General features: G+C 41.9%; 2 protein-coding genes across 3 annotated transcripts; one reads left to right on the forward strand and one right to left on the reverse strand.

Annotated features, from left to right (window-relative positions):
• Nucleotides 1-1,840: 1,840 nt before the first annotated feature.
• On the forward strand, nt 1,841-20,125 carry map3k21 (mitogen-activated protein kinase kinase kinase 21). Of its 2 annotated transcripts, XM_014179920.3 has the most exons (11): nt 1,841-3,547; nt 9,235-9,415; nt 9,972-10,120; nt 10,514-10,689; nt 12,673-12,913; nt 13,419-13,535; nt 13,737-13,841; nt 14,430-14,580; nt 14,683-14,780; nt 14,891-15,664; nt 15,790-20,125. In XM_014179920.3, exons 1-11 carry the CDS (start codon nt 2,773-2,775, stop codon nt 16,263-16,265), a joined length of 3,243 nt encoding a protein of 1,080 aa, XP_014035395.2. In that variant the 5' UTR covers nt 1,841-2,772; the 3' UTR covers nt 16,266-20,125. The 2 variants fall into 2 exon arrangements, with proteins under 2 accessions (XP_014035395.2, XP_014035396.2); XM_014179921.3 differs by lacking the exon at nt 13,737-13,841.
• il22ra2 (interleukin 22 receptor, alpha 2) lies at nt 20,126-24,180 on the reverse strand. The gene is made up of 6 exons (XM_014178971.3): nt 23,938-24,180; nt 23,680-23,812; nt 23,035-23,213; nt 22,743-22,912; nt 21,873-22,049; nt 20,126-21,427 (listed from the first exon to the last, which is right to left on the reverse strand). Exons 1-5 carry the CDS (start codon nt 23,999-24,001, stop codon nt 21,900-21,902), a joined length of 696 nt encoding a protein of 231 aa, XP_014034446.1. The 5' UTR covers nt 24,002-24,180; the 3' UTR covers nt 20,126-21,427; nt 21,873-21,899.
• Nucleotides 24,181-25,739: the final 1,559 nt, after the last annotated feature.

Below are 25,739 nucleotides of genomic sequence, written 5' to 3' on the forward strand. Positions count from 1 at the left end.
CAGTTTCTTTACTAAAGGTGGATGTAGTAGCACCCATATCTACCAACATAGGAATTTATTTTCCCTGTATTTCTACCATAATGTTTGGGCCAGATTGGTCCACCTTTACCTGTTGGCATTACTGTATCAAGGATGTTATTTCCCCTGAGGGATGTCCCTATTGTGGCTGGTTATTCCTTTCCCGCATTTCTTGTATTTTTGAGCATTCACTTCTTCAGTGATTGGGGTCGTGACAATAGAAGCTGCCTTTATCTCTATTCCTATCCCTCTCTCTCTCCCCCCCTAGCTGCTCCGTTGTTACAACCCCTGCCACACCCACGCCTGCGACCCCCGTCCCCTGCTTTGACCGCGGCCCCCAGGTTGAAAAAGCTCCTGTCATGTTAAACTGTAGCTGATGGTCAGTTTTGGTGGATTTATATTTAATAGTTTCCATGCAATGCTGAAGTGGGATAGTAACTTCCGGTAGGGTTTTAGCTTGCCAACCTGGAGTAATTTGGTTGAGTATCTCAGAGACCTTCTTAGGAAACCCACACACATAATGCTGATACCAGGGGGCCTGATAACCCCCTCCGCATCAGACGCCATTCCAGAGTGCTTGAAAAAACATGTCTCTCATTCTGATCGAAAAACCATGGGCATCTTCACCATCATTCACAACACAGGATGTAATTTTGGTCCAATCTACTCGAGTAGGATAGCAGTGTAACACTACTGCTGTTAGGGCTTCTGTTTTCAGTGGAGGATACAAAACCACTGGTGGTGGTGGTTGAGGCTATGTAACGGGAGCTGAGGGAGGGGCCAATTTATCGGTACATTTAGAGGGTTTATCACCCATGATTTCTGATTGTTTTCTTAGTCCCCTATTGTTACACCAAATCACTTCAATTTTTATTGTTTTCTCCAGGTTTTTGTATTGTTACTTAATCAAATCTCTAGTAAACCATTATATACACATTTATAAAATCTCTGTTAACCCATTATACACACATTTATCACTTCATCTCTCTTTTTCCAACTACGTCTATCAACCGACACAATTCTACCCGATCACTTACCTTTTTAAGTTGTTGCCAGAGGGATGTCTGGGTCCAAGCTGAGCGAAATAGGTCAAAAAGTCAAGTTGCTCTCATCCGGGTCATGGCACCAAATGTTGTGGAAAACTCGATCCAAAGATTAGGCAGAGACTAAATTATAATTATAATAGTGAATCTCTAATACATATAAGCAGCTGCAAGGTAGATCCCCCTCTGATCGCAGTCAGGGAAAGAGCTTGAAGAATAAATGGTTACATGTCCCTTATATAGTGAGAGGTGATAATACTATCATATTGTTTACACAACAGTTGTTTATACAAGCAACAGTTCCAAAACACAGTGTTAGTGTTAGGGTGCAGTGATAACAGGAGTCTATGAAATGCATAACATCACAGTCCAACACAAAACAATAACATAACCCTTGAGAAGTTACAACAGCTCCCCCCAATTCTGCCATAACATCCTAGACAGTATTTACAGTTAATTATATGCCAAAATTATAGGCACAATTAATGTTGGCTAGTTTATGTATAATTAATAAACCGTTATATCTGTTTGGTTGAAGTTGTGATTGTCGTGTTGGTGCTCATGAGATAATGGGTTTACACATGGCAGCAATGTAATCCATTATTACTGCTATCATCAATTATGTGGCGAAATATGCCATCACCGCGCGCACTCTTCTGCACACGGAGGATCCTCCCCACTGCTCCTCCTCTTGTTTTCCTGTAGAGACATGCATGTCACGTGAGGGGAAATCCACCAATCTGCGTGTTGAAGAGCTCAGCTCGAGCGAGCGAGCAAACTTCCCAACAGGACCAGCCCGCTGCTCAGGCAGCGCAGTGTGTAGTAGGAGCGATATCGGGGCCGTACAAATTGTTCTGAGGAAAGTTGATGGAACGTTTGGTTATCTTTCGGATCCTAGCGAATCATTAAAACTCAACAAAACTTCATATTGTTGGCTACACGAGGATTCATACTGACAAGACATTAACTGTATTTATATTCAAACTTTTTAAAGTGTCAGTGCAGTCAGTGGGCTGACGACCTAAGCTAGCTAGCGTAACGAATGGGCTAGCTAACTAAAGGTTTGGAGAGCGATTAAACTAACGTTAGCTAAACTTGCCAGCTAAAAGTTAGATGAAAACGTAGCTCGGCTACCAACAATGATATAGCTACTACTGTTGACGTATGTTTCTGGTGTTAAACCCAAGTTTATTTCGACCGAATGTGCAGGTAACGTTACTATTTTGGCACTTAAACTTCATAGCCCGATAGATAATTCAGGAGCTAACGTTAGCACAGCTACTGTAGGTATGGTTTTTTTCTAGCTACTAAGCTAGCTAGCAGTAATTGGGGCTTATTTTTCACTGTCCGTAGTGAGACTGGGTCAACCTCCACGTACACCCCGATAAGTAACTAGCTACATAAATGTGCTTTGTTCCTTCAAACAAGCGTAACTTTATAGGTGGTTAGCTAGCTAGTCTTAGCACTCTAACTAGGTAACGTTACTAGCTAACTTATTGAATAGTTACGTTTCAGAAGTTGATCCACAAATAAACTTGACCAGAGTGGCGACGTGGAAAGTAGCAAACGTGTCTTACCAGGACATTGGAATACCATGTTTTGCCCATTTGGGAAGTCGTTCTGAACGATTCACGAACATTCCAATGAGTGTAGAGGTCGTTTGATTTTGCAGCAGCTTTGCACCCTATGGTTCTGCTACAGACACCGAGAAATGGATGTTTCCAAGGCTGGTTTCCCAAACGGTGAGGGGCGACCAAAAGACACTGGAGAGCATGACTGGACAGATTCACCCACCGCAAGAGCTTGGGCTCATTCTGCTCCCCTTTCCCGATCGCTGTGGACGGCTGTGTTTGACTATGGAAGTACTGGAGAAGACGAACTTAGTCTGCGGCGGGGGGACGTGGTTGAGGTCCTCTCGAAGGATGCTGCGATCTCGGGAGATGAAGGATGGTGGACGGGTAAAATTAACCACCGAGTTGGGATTTTCCCAGCAAATTATGTTACGTATCAACCAGCAATTTACAGACTTCCCGACGGTAGCACGGTAGGGGTGCGGGAGCGTCCGAGTACTCCCGTACAAATAGATTTTAGTGAACTCGTTTTAGAGGAAATAATCGGTGTCGGGGGATTCGGTAAAGTTTACCGAGGGGCATGGAAGGACCAAGAGGTCGCTGTAAAGGCAGCCCGACAGGATCCTGACGAAGACATTACTGCAACTTCGGACGGTGTTAAACAAGAGGCCAAGCTCTTCTCTATGCTACAACATCCCAATATAATAAAACTTGAAGGTGTCTGCCTTGAGGAGCCGAACCTGTGCTTGGTGATGGAATATGCTCGCGGAGGGACTCTTAACCGGGCTTTGACAGGTCGGAGGATACCCCCACACATTCTTGTCAACTGGGCTGTTCAAATCGCCAGAGGCATGCACTACTTACACGAGGAGGCTGTTGTGCCCATTATTCACCGTGACCTGAAATCCTGCAACAGTAAGCAACATCAATATTACCATCTGCTCAAAATAACCATCCATCACTTTCAGAACAGATGAAAATCTGAGCATGGCCACAGGAATAGTCAACAATCTCCTCTACCAACTAAAACATTACCCTAAATCTCATTAATACACTTTTACTATCACTGTAAAACTGACAAACAATATATATCCTAGCACCAAGAAATGTTGGGTTTTGCACATTGTCTGATTAGGAAAGCTGCCTAGAATGCTATTGTAATGTAAGCTCAGCTGCTGTACTTAAACTTCAGGTGACACTGCATGCATGTTGTAGATAGGCCTGCAACTGAGGGTTGGCATTTGAAGGAATGATTTGTGGAACCCTCAGCAAGGTCTTCTCCGCCATGACTTTCCCTGTTCAAACTATCACACAAACTCTTACGCTAACCCGACATTAATGATACACTAGAACATGATGAACATATTAATTCACCAATCAAACACCTGGCCACAGTGGCATGTTGAAAGATTACTTTCATACTACTTCCTAGATCTATACATTGTATAGACCTAGGTATTGTTGACACACAGTGAGCTCCAAAAGTATTGGGACAGTGTTTTGCCTCTGTACTCCAGCACTTTAGATTTGAAATTATACAATTACAATGATGTTAAAGTGCAGACAATCAGCTTTAATTTGAGGGTATTTTCATCCATTTAACTGTTTAGAACCATTTATAAATTATAGCACTTTTTGAACATAGTCCCCCCCCATTTTAGAGGACTAAATGTATTGGGTCAAATTTACTTAAGTGTATTAAAGTAGTCAAAAGTTTAGTATTTGATACCACATTAATAGCAAGCAATGATTGCATCAAGCTTGTGACTTGACAAACTTTTTGGTTGTTTCAGATTATTTTGTGCCCAATAGAAATGAATGGTAAGTAATGTATTGTCATTTTAGAGTCACTTTTATTGTAAATAAGAAAATAGTATATTTTTAAACACTACATTAATGTGTATGCGACCATGATTATGGATAGTCCTGAATGAATGGTGAATAATGATGAGCGAGAAAGTTACACGCACAAATATCATACCCCCTCAAAATGCTCACCTCCCCTGATATTGTAATAGTGAGACATTAGCATGTTTTAAGGGTATAATATATTATTATTCACGATTGATTCAGGAATATCTGTAATCATGGTAGCATCCATATTAATGTAGAAGTGTTCACCCGATATGGTTGTAGATACCCTAAAATTAAAGCTGACAATCTGCACATTAACCTCCATAGTCATTGTATCATTTCAAATCCAAGTACAGAGTACGGAGCCGAAACAACAAAAAATGTGAGCTCCAAAATTATTGGTACAGTATCTGTCCCATATTGGGTGACAGATAATTGAAAGGGAACTCTGTGACAATACATTAAGTTAAAGGTGCAAAAATCGCTCCGCCATTTCCGGGTTGCTAAAATGATAATAGTTTGCCTAATTTCAGTTTTTTACAAAACGAGCAAGTGTAGAGAATTATTGTACCTTCTAAACCGCTCTGCAATATCTTTTCACTAAACAAAACTATTGTATTTTCAGCTGGGAAGCTGGTGTACAAAACCGGACTTAAAATGCAAATGCGAAGCATAGAAATAGTGCACATAGAACAGATTTACCCCTTCTTAGACTTGCTTTCATTGCGAAGGACAGATCTATAACACATGTCTATGCTCATTTGGTCAGGTTGCCCAAAAAGTTAGATTTAATTTGTTGGCCAAAGCAGTAATGTTTTACATTCTGACCCAAATATGTCAGTCTGCCTTTGGGAAGTGCAGAATCATTGCTGCTATGAAATTGCACCATCTCCGCATTCCATTAATTTCCACAGTACACAGGCAACTTTCCCTCTCCCAACTCTGTCCTTTTCGGTCACCCCTATGGACTCCAGAGGCCTGTCCAAGCAGCTGAGAGCTCTCCATCTGCTTGTCGTTCTGTTAGGCATGTGGCTGATCCTCAGAAACCCAGATCCTCTTCAGGGCATGTGAGAACCAGGCAGGGCCCTAAAGAAGGATCTTTGTATGCAGGGGGGGGACTCTCGAGAGGATGTGAAGTAAGATCAACGTTTGCTCAGCTGGGGTCCCTAACCCCAACCCCCCTAGAAATATTGTCTCAAATTAAGCCCCTGATTTACTAAACACTCAACTTCAAACCATGGCATCAGTGTATGTGCTCCTAAATCACATAAGTGCTGTTACAATGTTGGAGCTCACAACTGTAATAATAATATGGTCATTTTCCTAAACCTATTAGGCTTATATGGCCCATTTGGAAATCAAACCCACAATCCTGGTGTTGCAAGAACCAACCCACACTGAGCCACTAGAAAACATGAAGATTCTAGAACTGACCCTTGCTACAGTTAGGTTTTAGGCATGTTTTTCAGTTGGTGAGAATATTTAGACTCAAACCTTGGTTGGGCTTTTGAGCCCTCTGAGTTGTCCCTCTAAATAATGCATGAACATTTTTGAGTTGACTATGACTGTGGCCATGTACTTCAGAGTGAGACATCACCGCTGTATTGTGTGAAACATGATTCTGGCACAGTGTCTGTTCTGCAGTATACCGATAGTGGCTTGTCTTATCAGGCTCAGATTTCTCAGAAGGTGAACTTTGTTCGTCAATTCATTTTGCTGTATTTTTGTTTTCACCGGGGAATCATACACGTGTCTACATAGTACTGTCAGATGTGGGGGTGTGGGCAAACCCAACCTCTTCTATTGAACAGCTATTCAGGTAGCACATGTTAAATGGACAATAGACACTGGCTCACACCCCACCCCCAAGCAGCACTACACTGCTAACACAAGTTAGTGTATCTTTCCACATTATTGTGACAGACAGCACTGGTAGCTTGCTGAATTTAATTGGGGGAAAATGTGTTTGTTTAGGGGGCTCACTGAATTTACCCACTGACCCCCACTCGGAACTATACACTTTATGTTTAAACCAGTTACTTAGGACACCAGCCACAAATAAGGGAGCCCAGAGGGGATTTCATCTGTGGGATATTGTTGTGAATGTTTGTCTTGAGCATGCATTGTAAGATGAGGGAAAATGCAGTGCACAAACTTTCACGACCCAACTTCCTTCACCTTCAGAACTGATCGACCCACAATTTACTTAGTGTAGTAATACACACTTATTTGATCAATGATTATCTTAAGGGAATATCAAAAAGTCAGTGAAATTGTGTGTCTTTGTGTCCCTTAATCTTTTAATACCTCGGTCGAAGGAGGAATGCCGCTAATGAGGGGCAAAAGCTTAACATAAGTTTGCACAATGGAGTGGTCAAGCACTAGTTGCTAGGTTACAGCAGCCACAAGAATGCCCAGACTCCCTGGTCTGAAAGGCTTATTTTCATTATATTTAATCTCCACAACAGCTGCAACTTTTAAATTCTTCAATTTTTTTTTTTTTTACAAGAGGTTATTCCTTTTTGCTGATTGGAGCTGGAGCGCAGAGAGGTTCTGTAGATGGACGCAATGTTCATTGGCAGGCAGTGCAGAGCACACTGAAACTTGGCCTCTTGCCAGCCCTCATAACACTTTAATTTTGTAGTTTCGGGCACAGAGATGCAAAGGTTAAAGAATGTCAAGAATCTCGCTCCAGAATGGAGGTAACAATAGTGCCCTGTTGGAGTGCACACAGTGTTATTTTGTGTATCCAAGTCATGGCTATTGTTGCATCTAGCGCTCAAGTTTACACCCTAACCTATAAAATTGTTACTGTAAATATATATGCCCTTACAGAGGAGGGCTTAAGTAAGCTTAGCATTACTATAGATTGCAAGGCAACTTTTTTTTACTGCCCTGCAGTTAACCACAATAATGAGTAGTTCGCTTACTGTAGGTTTTTTCTGTTAGGAAAACTGGAAAAGCTTTGAGTATTTTTTTTATTATTGCCACCAAAGAACTGCCTATTATCCGGCATCAGCTGGAGAAAACCGGACTCACTCAACCCAGTGTTCTGTCTACAAATTATCACCTTGAGCTGGTACCTTTAAGGCTAACTCTTTTGTTTACATAGTGTGGTCGAAACACAAGGGAAATGGTGTGAAAAATAACAAGGGGAAAGACATTTTTCTCAGCCTACGGCCTAATAGAAAAACTATAGGTCTAGTCATTGTTAGAAATACTCAACAAATTGATTTTTAAAAATTGTCTAGTCCTTTAGGCTGTGGTTTGCTCCCCTCCCTGCTACTGAATCATGTTAATTACTATGGCAGAGCTCAGGTTCCGACATCCACATCTGAGGAAACTCCTTTAAAGGCCTGAAATGTGCCGTGGGCGTCTCACTGAAATACAGCCTATGTCAACCCGACTTGTATTCAGAGGTTTGGACCAGCCTTCAGGGTAAGGTTAGCATTAGTATATAATGTAATCAGGGACTCTGTTATCAATGAACATACCACTTTTCTGTATCCTGTTCTGGAAGAATATAGAGTTATGTCGGGTAACTAGCCTAATCAGAATTTATAGAATCATGGACAATGAGATGAAACCGCTGTATTTTATAGGCTCTCATTAAGCCAGAAAAACCTGTTTTGAAATGGAATGCCAATTGTCACATTTAGGAATAGGCCTAGTTTCTTCCTATAAGCCTACTTGAATATTGTGCCACTCTAAGGAACATATTTGTTTAAATCTAAGTGAAGGTAGATGCTATGTCAGTTACAGTATGTTAATCTTCTACAAATAATAAGGACAACAATAATCTTACACTGCCATAGCTCTCCACAGTATTGTTGCTGTCCTTGTCCACTGTGATTTTGTTACATTACCCTCCTCCAGATGTAGCCTATGTTGTGTGCTTTGTCACCCTCTCATTTGGCAAGTCAGTGACTGTGAGCTGGCAGTAGAGTCAAGGTCTCTTCTGGCTGTCCTTATCTACTGTATGCTCTATTCTGGAGTAGATGATTGTTAACATTCTGGGCATGGGAAAGTTAAAAGTGCTCCCTTGTAAAATTAAATATGTGTTGTAGTTTTTAGATAATGGTGTTTTGTTAGCGTGGCCAAGTTGGATATGGTATTGATATGGAGGAGTCAAGGACAGAATGAGCTGATATCTGACTTTCAGGCAACCACCCCCAGTCTTAGAGACTGTTACACATTCTCTTTAATCAACAGGTGTCCAAACCTGGGGTGAATGCCAATGTTAATAGGTTCTTAATAAGTAGAGGGCGGCACACCTGCCAAAGTAAACAATGACCTCCCTTCTTTAACTAGGCCTATAGTTTGGGTACAGTATGTAATATCCATTAGGTCTATATGTCCATGAGGAAGAATGTCTTCTAAATTAGAGGAGTAGTAATCGGGTTTCACTGCATATTTCTATTGTTTGAATCGCACAAAGTGCTTCATATTCACATCGTCTTTAAATAAAGCAAAAACTGCAGTCCTCTGAGAACACTTCATACTGTTTCTTGCCTATTCATTCAGTTAATGGGTGGTGTTTTCGGTTTTGCCTTACAGACAGGTTCTGTAAGTATCAGTATAAAGAATGTTTAAGACCTGGGGACAGATATATTATAATGCTGTCATCTTCCCAGTTGATCATAATGAAAAAGCTGCTTTTTTAAATTTGTTTTCACACCTAGAAGATATCCCATTGTGTGTCGCCAAACCAACCCTCTCCTCTCCTCTGTCCTCTACTTTTTACCTAGTTTTGTTGCTTGAAAAAATAGAGAACGATGACATTGGAAGGAAGACTTTGAAGATCACAGACTTTGGCCTAGCCAGAGAGTGGCACAACACCACCAAGATGAGTGCTGCTGGCACATACTCATGGATGGCCCCCGAAGTCATCAAGTCCTCCCTCTTCTCCAAAGGCAGCGATGTCTGGAGGTAATACAATAACAGCACGCTCCTTCTACTCCCTGTTCCAAACACAGTCAGACTGGAATCAATAGGGTTTTTAGGAAATTATGATTTGGAAAGGTGGCACCATGATACTCCTTTTATTTTCAGACATTCAGAAACATTTGTCCCGACCTATTTCTGATAAGTGCTCTCGTTGTTATTTTGTTTAAACCAAAACTGTTTTATCAGATAACTTTATGTACATTCTGTACTACTACTATGTGCAGTATAGCCTACAGTAGCCCTGAACACCCTCCACTGGTAACTACAATCTGATGCATCAGGAGCTAACATTAATTTCATGAAAGATGATTACTGTAGGCTTGGTGCTTAATCTCAACAGGATCATTTGTGTTTGCACAGTACAGGTAAACAACATTTTACTGCCATTATTTAGTATTCAACAAGTCCATTATTCAAGAACAAGTTCCTCTAAACAGCAGGTCTAAGCACAACAAGAAAGGTTTAGGCAATTTGAGTGTTAAAATAGTGTTATAATATTAGGACATTGTGCTCACTGTATCTGTGTTCTCTCTACTAGTTATGGGGTCCTGTTATGGGAGTTGCTGACAGGAGAGGTGCCTTACCGTGGGATTGATGGGCTGGCTGTGGCCTATGGTGTGGCTGTCAACAAGTTAACCCTCCCTATTCCATCCACCTGCCCAGAACCCTTCGCCAAGCTCATGGAAGGTGCTGTCACCAAGTCCGACCATCCATCTGCTGTTACCGTTCCTCAACCCATTTTTGAAGAACTCATGTTGCCTAAAGTACATTCATAGGATAATAAATTCTCATTCCAGGACATATGTGTGTGTATTTGGTCGCTGGTTCAAATACCCAAGCCGACACTGGTGAAAAATCTGCAGATAGGCCCTTGAGCAAGGCACTTAACCCTAATTTGCTCCAGGGCGCCGTACTACTATGGCTGACCCTGTAAAACAACCCATTTCACTGCACCTATACGGTGGATGTGACAATAAATCATATATACTTAAAAAAAAAAAAAACACAACTAGATATTGGTGTTGATTTAGTTCCAGAACATTGATCCCAATCTTGGTTCCACATTGTTGTTTATCTCAGAGTGCTGGGAACAGGACCCCCACATCCGGCCGTCGTTTGCCTCCATCCTGGAGCAGCTGACAGCCATAGAGGAGGCGGTGATGGCCACTATGCCCCAAGACTCCTTCCACTCCATGCAGGAGGACTGGAGGGTGGAGATCCAGGAGATGTTTGACGAGCTCAGGACAAAAGAGAAGGTACAAGTGTAGGAGCTTAATTTGAGCACTCTTTTGTTGCTGAGAATTTTCCTTCACCGCAGGAAATGCATAAGAGTTTCATGATTTACATAAATTCACTGAAAACCCACACTAACACACAATTATATTAACAGTATTGTACTTTGCATGTAGCAACATTATGGATTAAACGTTCAAATCCTGTGCTACAGGATTATTTTGCTGTGACAATGTAGGTCAAATTAAGACCATACATCTGTAATAACAGCAAGTGTCACATCCCTCCCCGTATGCCTTCGTTCATTTGATCAGTGTAGGGGCATGTATTCTCAAACATAATGCCATGATGTGAATGGTGAGAGGCACTATGTCAGCACTCAGGAAACAGTGAGAGATGTTGTGCAATGTATTTAGAAATTTCACTAAGTTGATTTGTCCTGTGTTATAATTTACTCATCCTTTGTTGCTTCATTAAGTAGGTAAGATGTATAGCTATAGTATAAACTGAGAAGTATAAGGTTAGAAGTGGTTGGAAGGCAGCTGTGCAATAAACCTGTAGTTAAGGGAATGCTTTGATTTGAATGGATCATTTCTGGGAGCGAGCTAATCGTGTCTAACAAAATAAGGTATTAGTGTAACGGTTTTAAGTATTTCCCCTTTTTAATACGACAAGCTGCTTCCCTTAGTCCCTCCTCTTATATCAAATGGGAATTGTAATTGCTGTATCAAATGCGCTTTCATGTAAATTCAGCTGAATTGTTAAGCAGCAAACTTGTCAAATTGTGAAATATGTCAAACCTCTCTCAGGTATTGTCTAGCATGTCAATTCTTCAGGTTATTTCCCCATACGACACCGGTTCTTTTCATTACCTCTAAAAGGGAACAGAAGCACAGACAGTCATACATTGTTCCTCCGGAGTGTGAGTTTCTACATTCCATTGTTAAAGGTTGCATATGATCTAAAACGCTTATCCATCTATATTTCTGAGGGACCATAAGTCTAAACCTACTGTAGGTATAGTGAGGTTCAGCTTTCTTCTAAAACTTCAGTGACGTTTTTTGCCGGAGATATATAGGGCTATTGTTTTTGTTATTTTTAACACAAATTATTATATAGTTTTTCAACATCACAAGTTGCAAACGTTGTTACACAACATAAATCAAATGTTCACTTCAGTGGGTTTGTAAAGCTGCTTTGCAGAAGTCATTCATTAAGGATTATTCCGTTTTATGAGAGGAACCTAAACAAAATCAAGAACCTGAAATCCAAATGCTGCCCTGCAGAGTAGATCAACTGATTTTGTTAACCCTACTCATTTGCAACCTAGTTGACAATCAAGCGTTGGCAGCCTCTTAGCCAGGCAGTCCAAGGCCTCTCTACCACTCTGTAGCTGTGCCTCAGCAACTGAGGGGCCCCTTTAGCTTGTGGTCTTTGGCTTAGTCATCGCTTCCCCACACACCACAAGGTTTCTGCAAAGCTCCATGAAGCCATTTGGGATTTACAACCTGTGAGTGCTGGCCAGCCTCTCTTAAAAGAGCTCTCCTTCACTCAGGGGCTCTGCTCCGGGGCTCTGCTCCGGGGCTCTGCTCCGGGGCTCTGCTCCGGGGCTCTGCTCCGGGCTCTGCTCCGGGGCTCTGCTCCGGGGCTCTGCTGGGTGGTGTTTGGAGTTATTTGCAAAGGTAAATCTGTAAACAAGGAAGGTATTTGTGAATTATTTTTAGCAAAAATGATAGAAGGGATAAGGAACTAATGCCCTGTCTAGAATCTGTTGCTGTGGATAATTTTTCCAGTGTTTCCCCTACCATTGTATTGCAGAGGCGGGCACACCTGCCTATTGCTGTCCCTCCCTCCCCCTCCTCGGCTTCGATTGGTCTCAAATTATAATTTTGTTACTTTGGGCGAGTCGTGCACCCCACCGAATGCAAAATGTAGGGGGGGTTAACTATATTATACAGAGTTGTCTGTCATCTGACCCTCCTACATGTGTTCCGTCCTTCCTGTAGGAGCTGCGTTCGCGTGAGGAGGAGCTGACACGTGCGGCGCTGCAGCAGAAGTCCCACGAGGAGCTGCTGAAGAGGAGGGAGCAGCAGCTGGCGGAGCGGGAGATCAACGTGCTGGAGAGGGAACTCAACATCCTCATCTTCCAGCTCAACAAGGACAAGCCCAACGTCAAGAAGAGGAAGGGCAAGTTCAAACGTAGCCGCCTCAAACTCAAGGACGGCAACCGCATCAGCCTGCCGTCAGGTGGGTGTTTCTGACTGTCTTTCTGTCTTGTCGAGATAGTCTGTCTTTAAGTCAATGTTATCTTCGAGTTGAGAAAAAAAGTTCAACAAATGTTACACCAATGGTAATCTCGGACACCCAGAACAAAAATCTTGCGTTATTTGTTAAAATGCTCAATTAGGTTCTGTCTTTCTCATAGATGTATGAGGTAAGATATTAACGAGACTAAAAAAGTCTCCACCCCCCGAAATGGAAACTCTCAGCCAAAAAAAACTTTCCACTTAAAATCAAAGCTTGAAATCCCGCCCCCACTTTAAGCACCAACCTTCACCCAAATAATCTCAAAATAACCAGTGATGGAAAACCAAAGCACTGGAACTACTGTTGCTCGTTAGTCATCGCATCCCAGTCTTTTGACAGACATTACGATACCATTTATGTTGCGTAGTCTGTACACTAGAGATTATACGAATGGTAAAAGCTAAACAAGTGACCAACCACCCTGGCCTGTGTCTCTGTTTTCTAGATTTCCAGCACAAGATCACGGTGCAGGCGTCACCCTCCATGGACAAGAGGAGGAGTCTGAACAGCTCCAGTCCCCCCAGCAGCCCCACACTCATACCCCGCCTCCGGGCCATCCAGTGTAAGTGCACCTCAGACAATCAATCCACATACTACATTAACACAGGAACAAGACAGACCTGGATCAAATGCATAACAAAACAAGGTAACTATCAAATAAAGTATTTTTATGTGTGCTTCATTGTGGCATTGCTGTTATGACTGGGTAAGCTTCCCTCTCCAAATGCTGATGTGGTTCTGCGTGAATGTTTTCTCCCTCTAGTGTGTGCCCGCATTGACAGTATCCGAAGGGCCAGTATGTATGTGTATCACCAGGATGTGGATATCACCAGCGAGTGCCAGCCCTCTACTGGGTTTAGGAAGAAAGGCAAGCAACTGTGGCATTGTTGGGATGTGGCCACTGTCTGCTGTGTGTGCACCAGCTAACGTGTTTCTCAACTGCTAAGGTTCTAACAACGGACTGCCAGCTGCTGCCTGTGTGCTTCTGGTTACTAAGACAACTTGATGGACTATCATCATCGCTGATTTCAGAAAATTAACTTGGGGTTTATCCTCTGAAAAGCCCAGGGTGTTTCAGGGTTTTTACTACTACTAATAATTATATGGGTTTGTTTTGAAATGAAGAACACGTTGGGATGCGTCAGAGGCTGTTTGTAACATGTAATGTTTATCACAGAAGGTGTTTTTTTTTGTTTGCAACCCAACCTGTTCTTGAAATATTGACATCAAAATACTGGGTCTTTTTGATTTCCTAACCAGTGTTCAGCTGCAGGGATTATATTTCTTATTGCGGTGGAGGTTGTCTTCTCAAATAATCCAGTCCTCTAATTGCTTAGCTACTCCGGTGTTTGAAGACTAATATATCTGCTGTTGGCCTGGACTCTCGCAGAGATTTGTCACTGGGGCATTGGAGTACTCTGCCAGTTGTTGACTGATGTTCGCTCCTTCATCACAGTGACTCTGGACGAGAGCAACAGGACATGGGGACGAAGCACCATCTACAAGCCGGAGGAGTTTGATGATGTCAAGAAGGGGATTAAGAAGAAGGGGCGAACGTGGGGACCGAGCTCCGTTCAGACCAAGGAGCGGGGAAACTGTGCTGAAAGGTACAGGACATTAGTGTTTATTTCCATCTCCATTCAGTATTTCTTCTGTCATCTTCATGGTGTCTGTGTGGGTTGTTTGATGAAACTGCCTTGTCCTGGCAGAGTGAGGCCACTGTCTGATGGTAACAACCCCTGGTCCACCAGTCTGGTGAAGTCCCAGAAGTCAGTTCCGTTGGCTGCATTGTTTGCAGAGCAGCAAGGTGAGGGAAATCTGTTTTCTAATATAATCAAATACAACAATACCATTTCTTAGTACCTGTCAAAAGCTTATCAATGACTATTTGTCTCTGTCCTCGTCCTTCATGTTTAGGGACCAATAAAGATGAAATATGCTCACCAGATAGCTCGGACAATAGCAAACCAAAGCAACTGAAGTTCCCCAATCAGGTGTACATCGATCTACCTCTGTGGAAGGATGAGCAGCAGCAGGGGGGTGAGGGGACGGCAGGAGTCTGCCCTGGGGAAGGCCTGGAGGACCCCAGCACCACCTCAGCCAGCTCCACCAGCACCACCCCCCAGCACACCCCCACCAACAGTCTGAAGAGGGCCTCAGCTCGCCGCCGGACAGATACCGTGCTCTACGTCTGTGCCTCGATGCTGGCCTCGGTGGGGCTGGGCTTCGACCTGCGTGACACACTCAAGGCCCCACCGGGAGACGACCCTGAGCCCCAGCCCAGTGTAGAGAAGAAGAAGAAAGAGGGTCTGTTCCAGCGCGCCACACGCTTCCGCCGCAGCACCAGCCCTCCTGGTGGACGTTCCTCCCGCAAGGAGGAAGCAGCCTTATCCTTGTCGGCGGGCTCCCAAGGCCCTGTCAACCTCATTTCCATGTCCTCCATCTCAGAGTGCAACTCCACCAAGTGCCTCCTGCAGTCGGACGCGGAGGGGCCTGAGCCCATCCCTGTGAAGGTGGTAGACCCCAGAGCACAGCCCAACAGCAGCTCCCAGCCACAGGGTCCACAGGGGCCGGGTAGCAGGACTCAAGCTGAGGTCAAGCCCCTCCCCCAGCCTGCAGCCCCAGAGCAGACTCCGCCTCAGAGCATGGGCTCTAGCCTCCGAAGGAAGAACTCGTCCGTCGTTCAGGACAGTGAGTGAAAGTGACAGTCAGGACTGTATAATGCAGTAGTGTTGTTTAATGCTGTGAGGTGACACCACTGTACAACTGCGCCCTGAACTGTTGCAATGAAACTGACTGTTAATTTATTTCCACAGCTAATGGTACATCTGGCTGTCACACGACCTCGTCGGGACAGTCTTCCACCACGACCTCGTCGGGACAGTCTTCCACCACGACCTCGTCGGGACAGTCTTCTACCACGACCTCGTCGGGACAGTCTTCCACCACGACCTCTCAGAAGAAGTCTGACAGGGAGGACACCCCTGAGAGAGCAGCCAGTGGGGAGACTGTTGCTTCCAGACCCCGGCCTTTGTCCCACCGGGGCAAACCCCACTCCTGGGGTCTCTTGAGGGGCCAAAACAAGAGCTACTCCCTGGGCCACTACTCTGGCGAGAAGAGCGCCAGAAGCCTCAACATCGTCCTCTCTTCCGCTGAGGTCAAGATGGACTGCTCTCTGCTGGACATGGACACGGAGGGGCAGAAACGTGACTGCACCGTGCCCCTCTGCCGAATTCAGAGCAGCCCCAGTCGCCCCTCCGTCTTTGAACTAGAGAAAAAGTTCTTGTCATAGCAGAAATAAGCTGCCTTATTACCAGGGTACCAGAGCACAATCTTTAATGTTTGAGTTGGATCAACAACTCTTATTTGACATTCCAGGGCATTCCACTGCCCTCATGGTTTTTTTACCTGAATGTGGGCCACTGCTGCTTGATGATACCTGTGCTTTTTTATTTATATCTGTAATATTTTGATAGGTAATTTAATATTGGGGGAAAAACATATTACAATAGCATCAGGTTGATTGAACAACGAAGGAACACATTCCATTGTTTGTTGTTGCAAAAATGGTCGCCATTTCTACACACACACTAGTTTGGATCGTGGCATCTCAAGTTAGAAAATGATGCGTACTTTAAAATGTCAAACAATGTTAATTTGCTTTTATCTATAAATATATTTTTCTCCAATTTGATTTAATGCTGGTTATTATTTTGTTTTCTATTGATTTTGTTCATCGTTTCTATTTTATAAATACCACAGTGTTTATTTTAGGACAAGTTCTGTCCAATGTCAGAGGTAATATTGAATGTCTTAGGCTTATCTTTGACTTCTGTCTGGAAGTCAACATGTGGCTCAACTGACAGATGTAGAGTAACAGTGCAACCAACAACACTGGAGATCCTAGTCTCAACACTGAAACACTAAGCAAGGCCTGGTCAGCCACTACCTTACCACTATACGACTAGACAAGCGTTAAACAACTGAACCAGTACCACTACTGTACAGACTATTCAGCATTATTCGCTGCTATGTTTTTTGTGGAATATGACCATTTGGCTCGAAACCAATTCACATTGGGGCTTAGTCTACCTAGCTTCCTGTGCAAACACTATTTTGAAGAACAAAGAGATGGTGATTGGATGGGGGGAAAGTATGAAGGTGTTTTATTTGGCTTATCATAAATGTATATTTTGTATGAATGGTTATCATTACAGTATTGATTATTTCACACCTTTGTTCATAAAGATAATGCCTAAAGATGGAATGACATTTTGAAAAAACATATTCCAATACTTGTTTGAGTAACAGTTAGGTGCAGTATTCCTTAGCTTTTTGTTAATATGAAAATGATTGCTGACAGGAACTGCCTTCTTTTTGATGCACCTAGACTATACAAGTTGTTATCGTCTAAATATTCAGTCCCATGCAAGTCATCAGTACCGAGCAACATGTAAAACTGTCCTGTAAATATCCATTGTACAGTATTTTTGTTCGTCCCGTTTATACTGTTTTCACAGAATACTGAAAGTTAATCTCCTTTTGTAGTACTGTTTTAAATCTTGAGTACTTCTCTTTATTTAAATCAATATTCCTAATGGAACATCCCAGTCAGCTGTTGAAGTCAGTACAACTGGAAGAATACCTTATTTAAAAAAAAATGTAAACACTGCCTTTGAGATCACATTGTCATAGCAAGAGCATTTATGGGGTCCTTGCTATCCTGACATGTTATGCCTGCCATTAATACAACAACTTTGATAAGGCTTTCTTTTTCATACGTTTTCATAGCATTGTGTTTGCTGTGCTTGGGAGAAGAACAGTACAAGAGATTGAGACGACAGACATTTACAGATCTTTAGTTATTTATTTATTTTTAAACCTGTTTTATCACATTTTGTTCACACCACAGAATCCCAGTGCTGTTTTATCCCCATGTTAACAATCACAGGCTTTAAGTAATACATCAGTTGACCTCAACCTTCTTTTATACTTGAACCACTTCAAGAATGGCTGATTAGCATGATAGGTCTTTCAACCAGCATGAATCCTCAGAAACCCCCCACGTTCTTTCTGGAAATGTAAATCAACTCAAAATGACCATACTAAACAAACCTGAATGCATACCTTCAGAAAGTATTTACACCCCTTGACTTTTTCAAAATGTTTAGTCAATTTAAAATGGGTTCAATTGAGATTGGGTCACTGGCCTATACCCAATACCATGTTTTTTAGAAATGTTTACAAATTAATTAAAAATGAAAAGCTGAAATATCTTGATACAACAAGTATTCAACCCCTTTTATGGCAAGCCTAAATAAGTTCAGGAGTAAGTTGCATGTGTGCAATAGTATTTGAATGACTACCTCATCTCTGTACCCCACACATACAGATAATTGTAAGGTCCCTCAGTTGAGCAGTGAATTTCAAACACAGATTCAACCACAAAGACCAGAGGTTTTCCAATGCCTCGCAAAGAAGGGCACTTATTGGTAGACGGGTTTAAAAAAAAAAAGAAGCAGACATTGAATATCAGTTTGAGCATGGTGAAGTTATTAATTACACTTTGGATGGTGTATCAATACACACAATCACTACAAAGATACAGGTGTCCTTCCTAACTCAAGTTGCTGGTGAGGAAGGAAACCGCTCAGGGATTTCACCATGATAGGAGAAAACTGAGGATGGATCAACAACATTGCAGTTACGCCACATTAGTAACCTAAATTACAAAGTGAAAAGAAAGCCTGTACAGAAGAAAAAAAATCAAAAACATGCATTCTGTTTGCAATAAGGCATTAAAGTAATACTGCAAAAAATGTGGCAAAGGAATTCAACTTTGTCCAGAATACAAAAGTGTTCTTTTTTGGGAAAATCCAGCATCGCTGAGTACCACTCTTCATATTTTCAAACGGTGGTGGCTGCATCATGTTATGAGTATGCTTGGCAAAACTTGAACATGACTATCAAGCAATGATCAACAATCAACTTGACAAGAGCTTGAAGAATTGTTTTAATAATAATAATGTGCAAATATTGTACAATCAAGGTGTGAAAAGCGCTTAGAGACTTACCCAGAAAGACTCACAGCTGTAATCTTTGCCAAAGGTGATTCTAACATGTATTAAGTCAGGGGTGTGAATACTTATGTAAATCAGATATTTCTGTATAGGGTAATGTGTGATTGTCATCAAAACGTCACGCCAGGGTAAGCCTACACAGCCCTTATTTGAAGTGTTTTTAAAAACCCTGAGATAGACGTGAATGAGCTCTGCTGTTGATCTGCAGACTCTCTGTGTTGACGAGGGAGAAAACAACCTGTCTCCTATGTTCCCAACACTTTCACCAAAGCTCAAAGTCGCTCACATTCCATGAGACAGATTTTTTATACTGTATTTTTAATCAGCCGTTTGGTTTGTGAAATTATGTAAAAGTAAAATTGACAAATGTATTTTATTAAAAAAGAAAGTTGTTGATTTGTTATGTAGTATCCATGTACATACTTTTATTTGTGACCTAGTGTATGTATTCTAGTTATTTCCTGAATGAATCATTTGTATTGTGTTTTAAGGAAGTTAATCCCAAGAAATGGAATACATTGTAACAGATTATTTTCCTTCATAGATGAGGTTAAATCTGTAAAACATGAAAATGTATGATTTATAAAAACAAAAAATCCTATTATACATGTATTATACACACATTTGATGGTTATATGGTTATCAAAAACCTGAAAACATATTGACATTCTGTTACAATTCAAAACAATTTAAGTCAGAGCATAATAGTGAGAGTAATTTTATTCAGGGTTAAAACTGTTGCTGCATGCGTAAGACTGAATAATGAAATGTGAAATATATGATTCTGTCCCATGTCATGCTCCATACAGGTTGGTGGAAACAGAACAAATTTATAGTGATATGATGTTAAAGATACAGTATGAAGTAGGATGTATTCATAAAGCGCGATCAAATGGACTGTCGATCTTACACAAAAGGATGTTGTAAGAGCTGAAATTGCAATTTATGAATTGTAGATTTGAATTGTTGTCTGAGATGACTGTAGTATAAGAAACAATTATTGTTCATATTTGTTTTGAATTATTAGTGTCCCTTGTGTAAATCAACCTCAATAAAGATATCCTCAAGGAAATGTTTGTCAAAGCAAAATGAGTAGGTTTTATTTGCATTTGAATACAGACAGTGTAATGAGTCTAGCAGACACTTATCCAGAGCAACTTACAGTCAGTGCATTCAAGTAAGGTAGGTAAGACAACCACAGATCACAGTCATTGCAAATAAAAAATAAAGCAGCTTTCCGCAAAACCAGTGCTAGTAAAACTGATTCATTATTTGAATTACTGATTCATTACATTCATTGATTACATGTCAATGTAATCAGGACACAGGAGACTGTAATTTACTGGGATTCTATGGCTGTGTTTACACAGGCAGCCCAATTCTGATCTTTGTTCCCCATTATTGGTCTTTTGACCAATCACGACAGGTATTTTTCAGAGCTGATCTGATTGGTCCAAAAAACAATTAGTGAAAAAAAATATCAGAATTGGGCTGCCTGTGTAAATGCAGCCTTAGCAATTCTATAGGAGACGTTAGGTTGTTTTGTCCCTCGTCAACACAGAGACTGCAGAGCAACAGCAGAGCTCCTTCACATCTATCTTACAGTGCAAGCCCACCCCAACTACACAAGCACCAACTACACAAGCACCAACTACACAAGGATCGGAATGATTGTGCTTTATCAATATCTCCCTATTAGCATAGTGAGGCGGCAAGTAGCCTAGCGGTTAAGAGTGTTGGGCCAGGTTGCTGATTCAAATCCCAGAGCCAGCAAGGTGGACAAATCTGCCGTTCTGCCCTTGAGCAAGGCAGTTAACCTCCAACAACAACTGCTCCCGTGGACATTGATTAAGGCAGCCCCCTGCACCTCTCTGATTCAGAGGGGTTGGGTTAAATGCGTAAGACACATTTTGGCTGAATGCATTCAGTTGTGCAACTGACTAGGTATCCCCTTTCCATGAATATGCAACAGGCAGTCCGCAAGTGGGATATTTAGTCCTCCCAAAGTTTTTAGTTCCGGTTAATTTGCAGTGTACAAATTATTATAATTATGTTCCAACCCCCCCAACCATCCACTCTGACAAAAATCAGCCCGTGGCTGAATCTAGTTACCTACCCCTTCTATATGTGCGGTAATTTAATTATTGATGACATATCACAATGTGTAATTGTTTAGTGCTACTCATTGTTTTACGTACAACATTTGTCAACAAAGTTATCGATGAAAGAAATGTGAAGGATTCTAAAAGTGCATCCCTGTGCAGTACCTGAGGTAATAGTGGATAAATCAGTGTATACTTCCGGTGAGGTTTGATTGTCACAGTATCATGTTGAGTTTCCGGTTTGGCAGAGAAATCCAGGGCTACATTTTCCCCTGCAGGAGGAAATAAAAAAAGAGGAGAGAAACTTAAGTGTCTCAAAGCTAAAACCAAAAACAAATCTGGGTGACTTTGCACATGTCAATAATCTAAAAATACAGAACAAGGAAGTGTTTTACTCAAAGGGAAGATTTGACAAAGCAAATGTAATCCCAAGGCACAACTCACTGCTCGCCCCATATGAATATCTCTCTGGGGAGAGATTTCTCTCTCCCAGATGACGATAATACTTATCCCCTCATTTTGTAATCTTTTGTCCTGGCCGACAGCCTGTTTTGAACAGCATTTCTCCCCTGACTCCCTGGGGTCAACACTGAGAGTGTATAACTGGTCTACACTTTAGGCTACCAACAAAGGCCAGACTCGGATGCTAGCCTAAGCTGGCTGTCTCAGGTGTTGCCTGCTCCCGAGGCGCAAAGTGCTGGGTAACGTAAGGCATACCTGGGGGAAGACATTAGATCCTGGCCCTCACAGTGTGGTGATGCAGGCCCTAGGGCTCCGGGTGCTTCTACGGTCCAGCAGGTGCAAGCGACTCTCGGCCGTCAAGCAGTAGGTGGTCCCGGGGCTCAGATCTGAGATCAGGAGCTGTTTGGCACAGCCCTCCATTTCAAATGTTTCCTTCACAAGGATTAGTCAGAGAATAGGCTTAGACAGAAGTGCTAGAGATATTGAGTTGTTAATCATAACTCTGAAGACTTCTGAATCACTTGGCAGCACTCATCAAGTAAAAAGCTTGAAGGATTCTGTGAACCTCAACTATTTCAGTAGTTTATAACTATTCTGTGACCATTTTGTCTCAAGTCTTAAGCTCCCTTTATACCTGATGTTAACATGCAACCTTTGTCCTGATCATGTCCACATTCTGATCGTGCCCACATTTTTAGACAGGTATAGACGATTAAAAGACATTGTGATCAGATCTTTTTGACCACCTCTGGAGGAAGTTATTTGTATCTGGATATCTTAAGAGTGTAAATAGATCTGGATGGAAAAACTATTTAAATCATCATTACCCTGTAAAATAATTGACTTATGAATTCATATTACTTTTGGAATAATATCTGTGAAATAATTTGCATACACAGAGGGACAAGGACATCTGGTTACAATGCAGACACAGTGGACAGATAAGAGACACCATTTAATTACCAAGTGTAGACGCAACAAACCTTGATAAGATAGTGATTGGATCATCTCAATCAGATCCCCAAAAACACGTTAGCGCAAGGTATAAACGGGCGTTTGAGTTAAACTTGGAAAATTCCATTGTTAAGGACAATTTACTAATTATAAATAATAGTAGCTAGTTACCTCCTCAACGTCACTCTGCATGAGGTGTATAGTAAATGACATTCTTTGCAGCCTCCTCACACTGATCCAGCTGCCATTAGGTCTCCTGTGTGGAGAGCGTGGAGGCTTGAGCCGGACCACAATGCCTTTCTCCGTCACATGAAGTTTCATAGTCGGTGGGCTGACAGAGGCTGCAAGATACAGAGGCCAAACCACGCTGTCTAGTAACGACAGCTCTGAAATTGTAAATCCTTGTTTGCATAAAACACTACTGATTACCCATATACCATGGATAGTAATGAGAAGCACTTACTCTCCCACTTGGGGTTGAATCTGGCGGATAGGACCCATGGTGATTGGGTCCCTGAGTGGGCTGCATGGACCCTGGCGTAGTACCATTCTCTGGGGTCGGATGTCTCCTTGCTCAGGTCACAGAGCAGCCGGCTGATGCCATGGCACTCCTTTGCATTGGTCCACTGCTTCTCCCCATATCTGAGGTGGGGAGAAATTAAAGGAATAATCTGAGCCTGTATTCATAAAGCGTCTCAGAGTAGCAACCCCCTCGGTCCATATAATCTTATTAATTATGATCCATAAAACAAAACGTATCCTAGATCAGCACCCCTACTCTGACATGCTTTACGAATACAGGCCCAGAAATATACATTTAAACAAAGTAGGATAGGTGCATGTCACATCTTGATACATGCACATCTTTTCACCTGTGTTGTACTTGTTGTAAAATGTACAGTTTTTATAAGAAAATATACTGAAAAGTATTTCTCATTTGTTTGAACAGAAAATTAAACAACAACTCCTGAATTGCAATCAGCACATGCCTAGCTCATTGTCCTACATGATTTTTGAGCTATAGGATGATATAGTAAACATATTTGTGTTCATATAGTAGCCTATGTCAGATTCACAAAGCTTTGACTCAAATAGTTTTGATACTCACACTTTCCACTGGACAAAGTATTGTTGGTCGTTGGTAGAGTTGGCATGTTGCTTCCAATGCAAGACATTTCTGTAGTCTAGGGAGTGGAATTTCACCTCATGTGGGGCGAAGACATCTAGAGGATATTCTTTGCCTGAAATGGAGACCAGTGTCATAAAGCAAGACATTTTCTCCTAACTGGAAGAGAGATACACATTGCAGGCATTTGATATTATAAACATGCACATGCATTATGTTGAATATTAAGACGGGACTTACTCTCTGAGCAGCGACTGAGGGAGCTGTAGCACAGCAGTAGAGTGTGGATCAGGAGGGATGCCATGTTAGCTGTAGCGCGGTATTATGACATACAGAGCTGGTTCAGCTCTGTGCCCTTTTTAACCAACCATAGTTCCCTTTTTTTAACTTCCATGAGAGGCATTGTTTGTGACGTTTTCCCTGTAATATAGATGATATGAAGGTATTATGACAGAGATCTGGCTCAACTCTGTGCCATTTTTCACTATGATTCTCATGGAAGTTAAAAGAGGGAACAAAGGTTTGTGACGACACAGCACATATGGTAATATAGATAAACAAGCAGAAAATTGTAAAGGCAACAAACTTTGTAGATAATATTTTTGTTTAACACTTGTGAAAATGTATAGAGAAAAAAAACTTAGTGCTAATATCAAATGTGCAATATTAAAGTCTGTACCTGCTACTATATATATATATATATATATATATATATATATATATATATATACACACACACACACACACACACACACACAGACACACACACACTTATTAGGACAATGTGTGTGGGCAAATAACACCTTTGCATGAAAACAAGATAATATTATGCTGGCATGAATACTAACATGTGCTAGTGTAGCGGTGTAAAGTAGTGTCATGGGTCCAGTTGTGTGGGTGGATGTTGGCTTGAGGTGTGTGTGGGTATTGGGTATTGTATGAATAGGCATCTGGAACACAGGGTCTGGAACAGATAAAAAGCTGACCTTTACCATACTTCCTCAATTCAAACTTACTTCAACTTTGTAGTAATTGACATTTATGGCAATTTGTCCATACCTGTGACAAAGCATAAATGAATAAACCCCAATGACCTTCAGAGTCAAAGTAGGCTTAAAAAATACAAATGATCCTATGTAGAATATCTTATGATTCACTTTATATAAATAAAGGTATATTCTATGGCATTTTGTTCTATACTAAACAAAAATATAAACGCAACATGCAACAATTTCAAAGATTTTACTGAGTTACAGTTCATAGAAGGAAATCAGTCTATTTAAATAAATTCATTAGGCCCTAATCTATGGATTTCACATGACTGGTAATACACATATGCATCTGTTGGTCACAGATTGCTTAAAAAGAAAGGTATCAGAAAACCAGTCAGTATCTGGTGTGACCACCATTTGCCTCATGCAGCGCAACACTTTGAGTTGATCAGGCTGTTGATAGTGGCCTATCGAATGTTGTCCCACTCCTCTTCAATGGCTATACGAAGTTGCTGGATTTGTGCAGGGAACTGGAACACGCTGTCGTACACGTCGATCCAGAGCATCCCAAACAGGCTCAATGGGTGAAATGTCTGGTGAGTATGCAGGCCATGGAAGAACTAGGACATTTTCAGCTTCCAGGAATTCTATGCAGATCCTTGTGACATGGGGCTGTGTATTATCATGTTGAAACATGAGGTGATGGCGGCGGATGAATGGCACGACAACGTGCCTCAGGATCTCATCACGGTATCTCTGTGCATTCAAACTGCCATCGATAAAATGCAATTGTGTTCGTTGTCCGTAGCGTATAACTGCCCATACCATAACCCCACCGACCACCATGGGGCCACCATGTTGACATCAGAAAACTGCTCGCCCACACAACGCCATACATGTTGTCTGCAATCTGCCCAGTACAGTTGAAACTGGGATTCATCCGTGAAGAGTGCACTTCTCCAAAGTGCCTGAGGCCATCGAAGGTGAGCATTTGCCCACTGAAGTCGGTTACGACGCCAAACTGCAGTCAGACCAAGACCCTGGTGAGGA

The sequence above is a fragment of the Salmo salar genome, chromosome 28, assembly GCF_965601325.2.
Source record: "Salmo salar chromosome 28, fSalSal1, whole genome shotgun sequence".
NCBI lineage: Eukaryota > Metazoa > Chordata > Actinopteri > Salmoniformes > Salmonidae > Salmo > Salmo salar.

Bases quoted from the DNA above. Each gene is read 5' to 3' on its own strand.
- map3k21 (XM_014179920.3), top strand. From the start codon at position 2,773: ATGGATGTTTCCAAGGCTGGTTTCCCAAACGGTGAGGGGCGACCAAAA. The intron at 10,121-10,513 runs GTGCTGTCACCA...TGTTTATCTCAG, and splicing joins CTTCGCCAAGCTCATGGAAG to AGTGCTGGGAACAGGACCCC. The intron at 15,665-15,789 runs GTGAGTGAAAGT...TTATTTCCACAG, and splicing joins CTCGTCCGTCGTTCAGGACA to CTAATGGTACATCTGGCTGT.
- il22ra2 (XM_014178971.3), bottom strand. From the start codon at position 24,001: ATGGCATCCCTCCTGATCCACACTCTACTGCTGTGCTACAGCTCCCTC. The intron at 23,214-23,679 runs GTGAGTATCAAA...TCCCCACCTCAG, and splicing joins TACTTTGTCCAGTGGAAAGT to ATATGGGGAGAAGCAGTGGA. The intron at 22,913-23,034 runs GTAAGTGCTTCT...TGTATCTTGCAG, and splicing joins ATTCAACCCCAAGTGGGAGA to CCTCTGTCAGCCCACCGACT.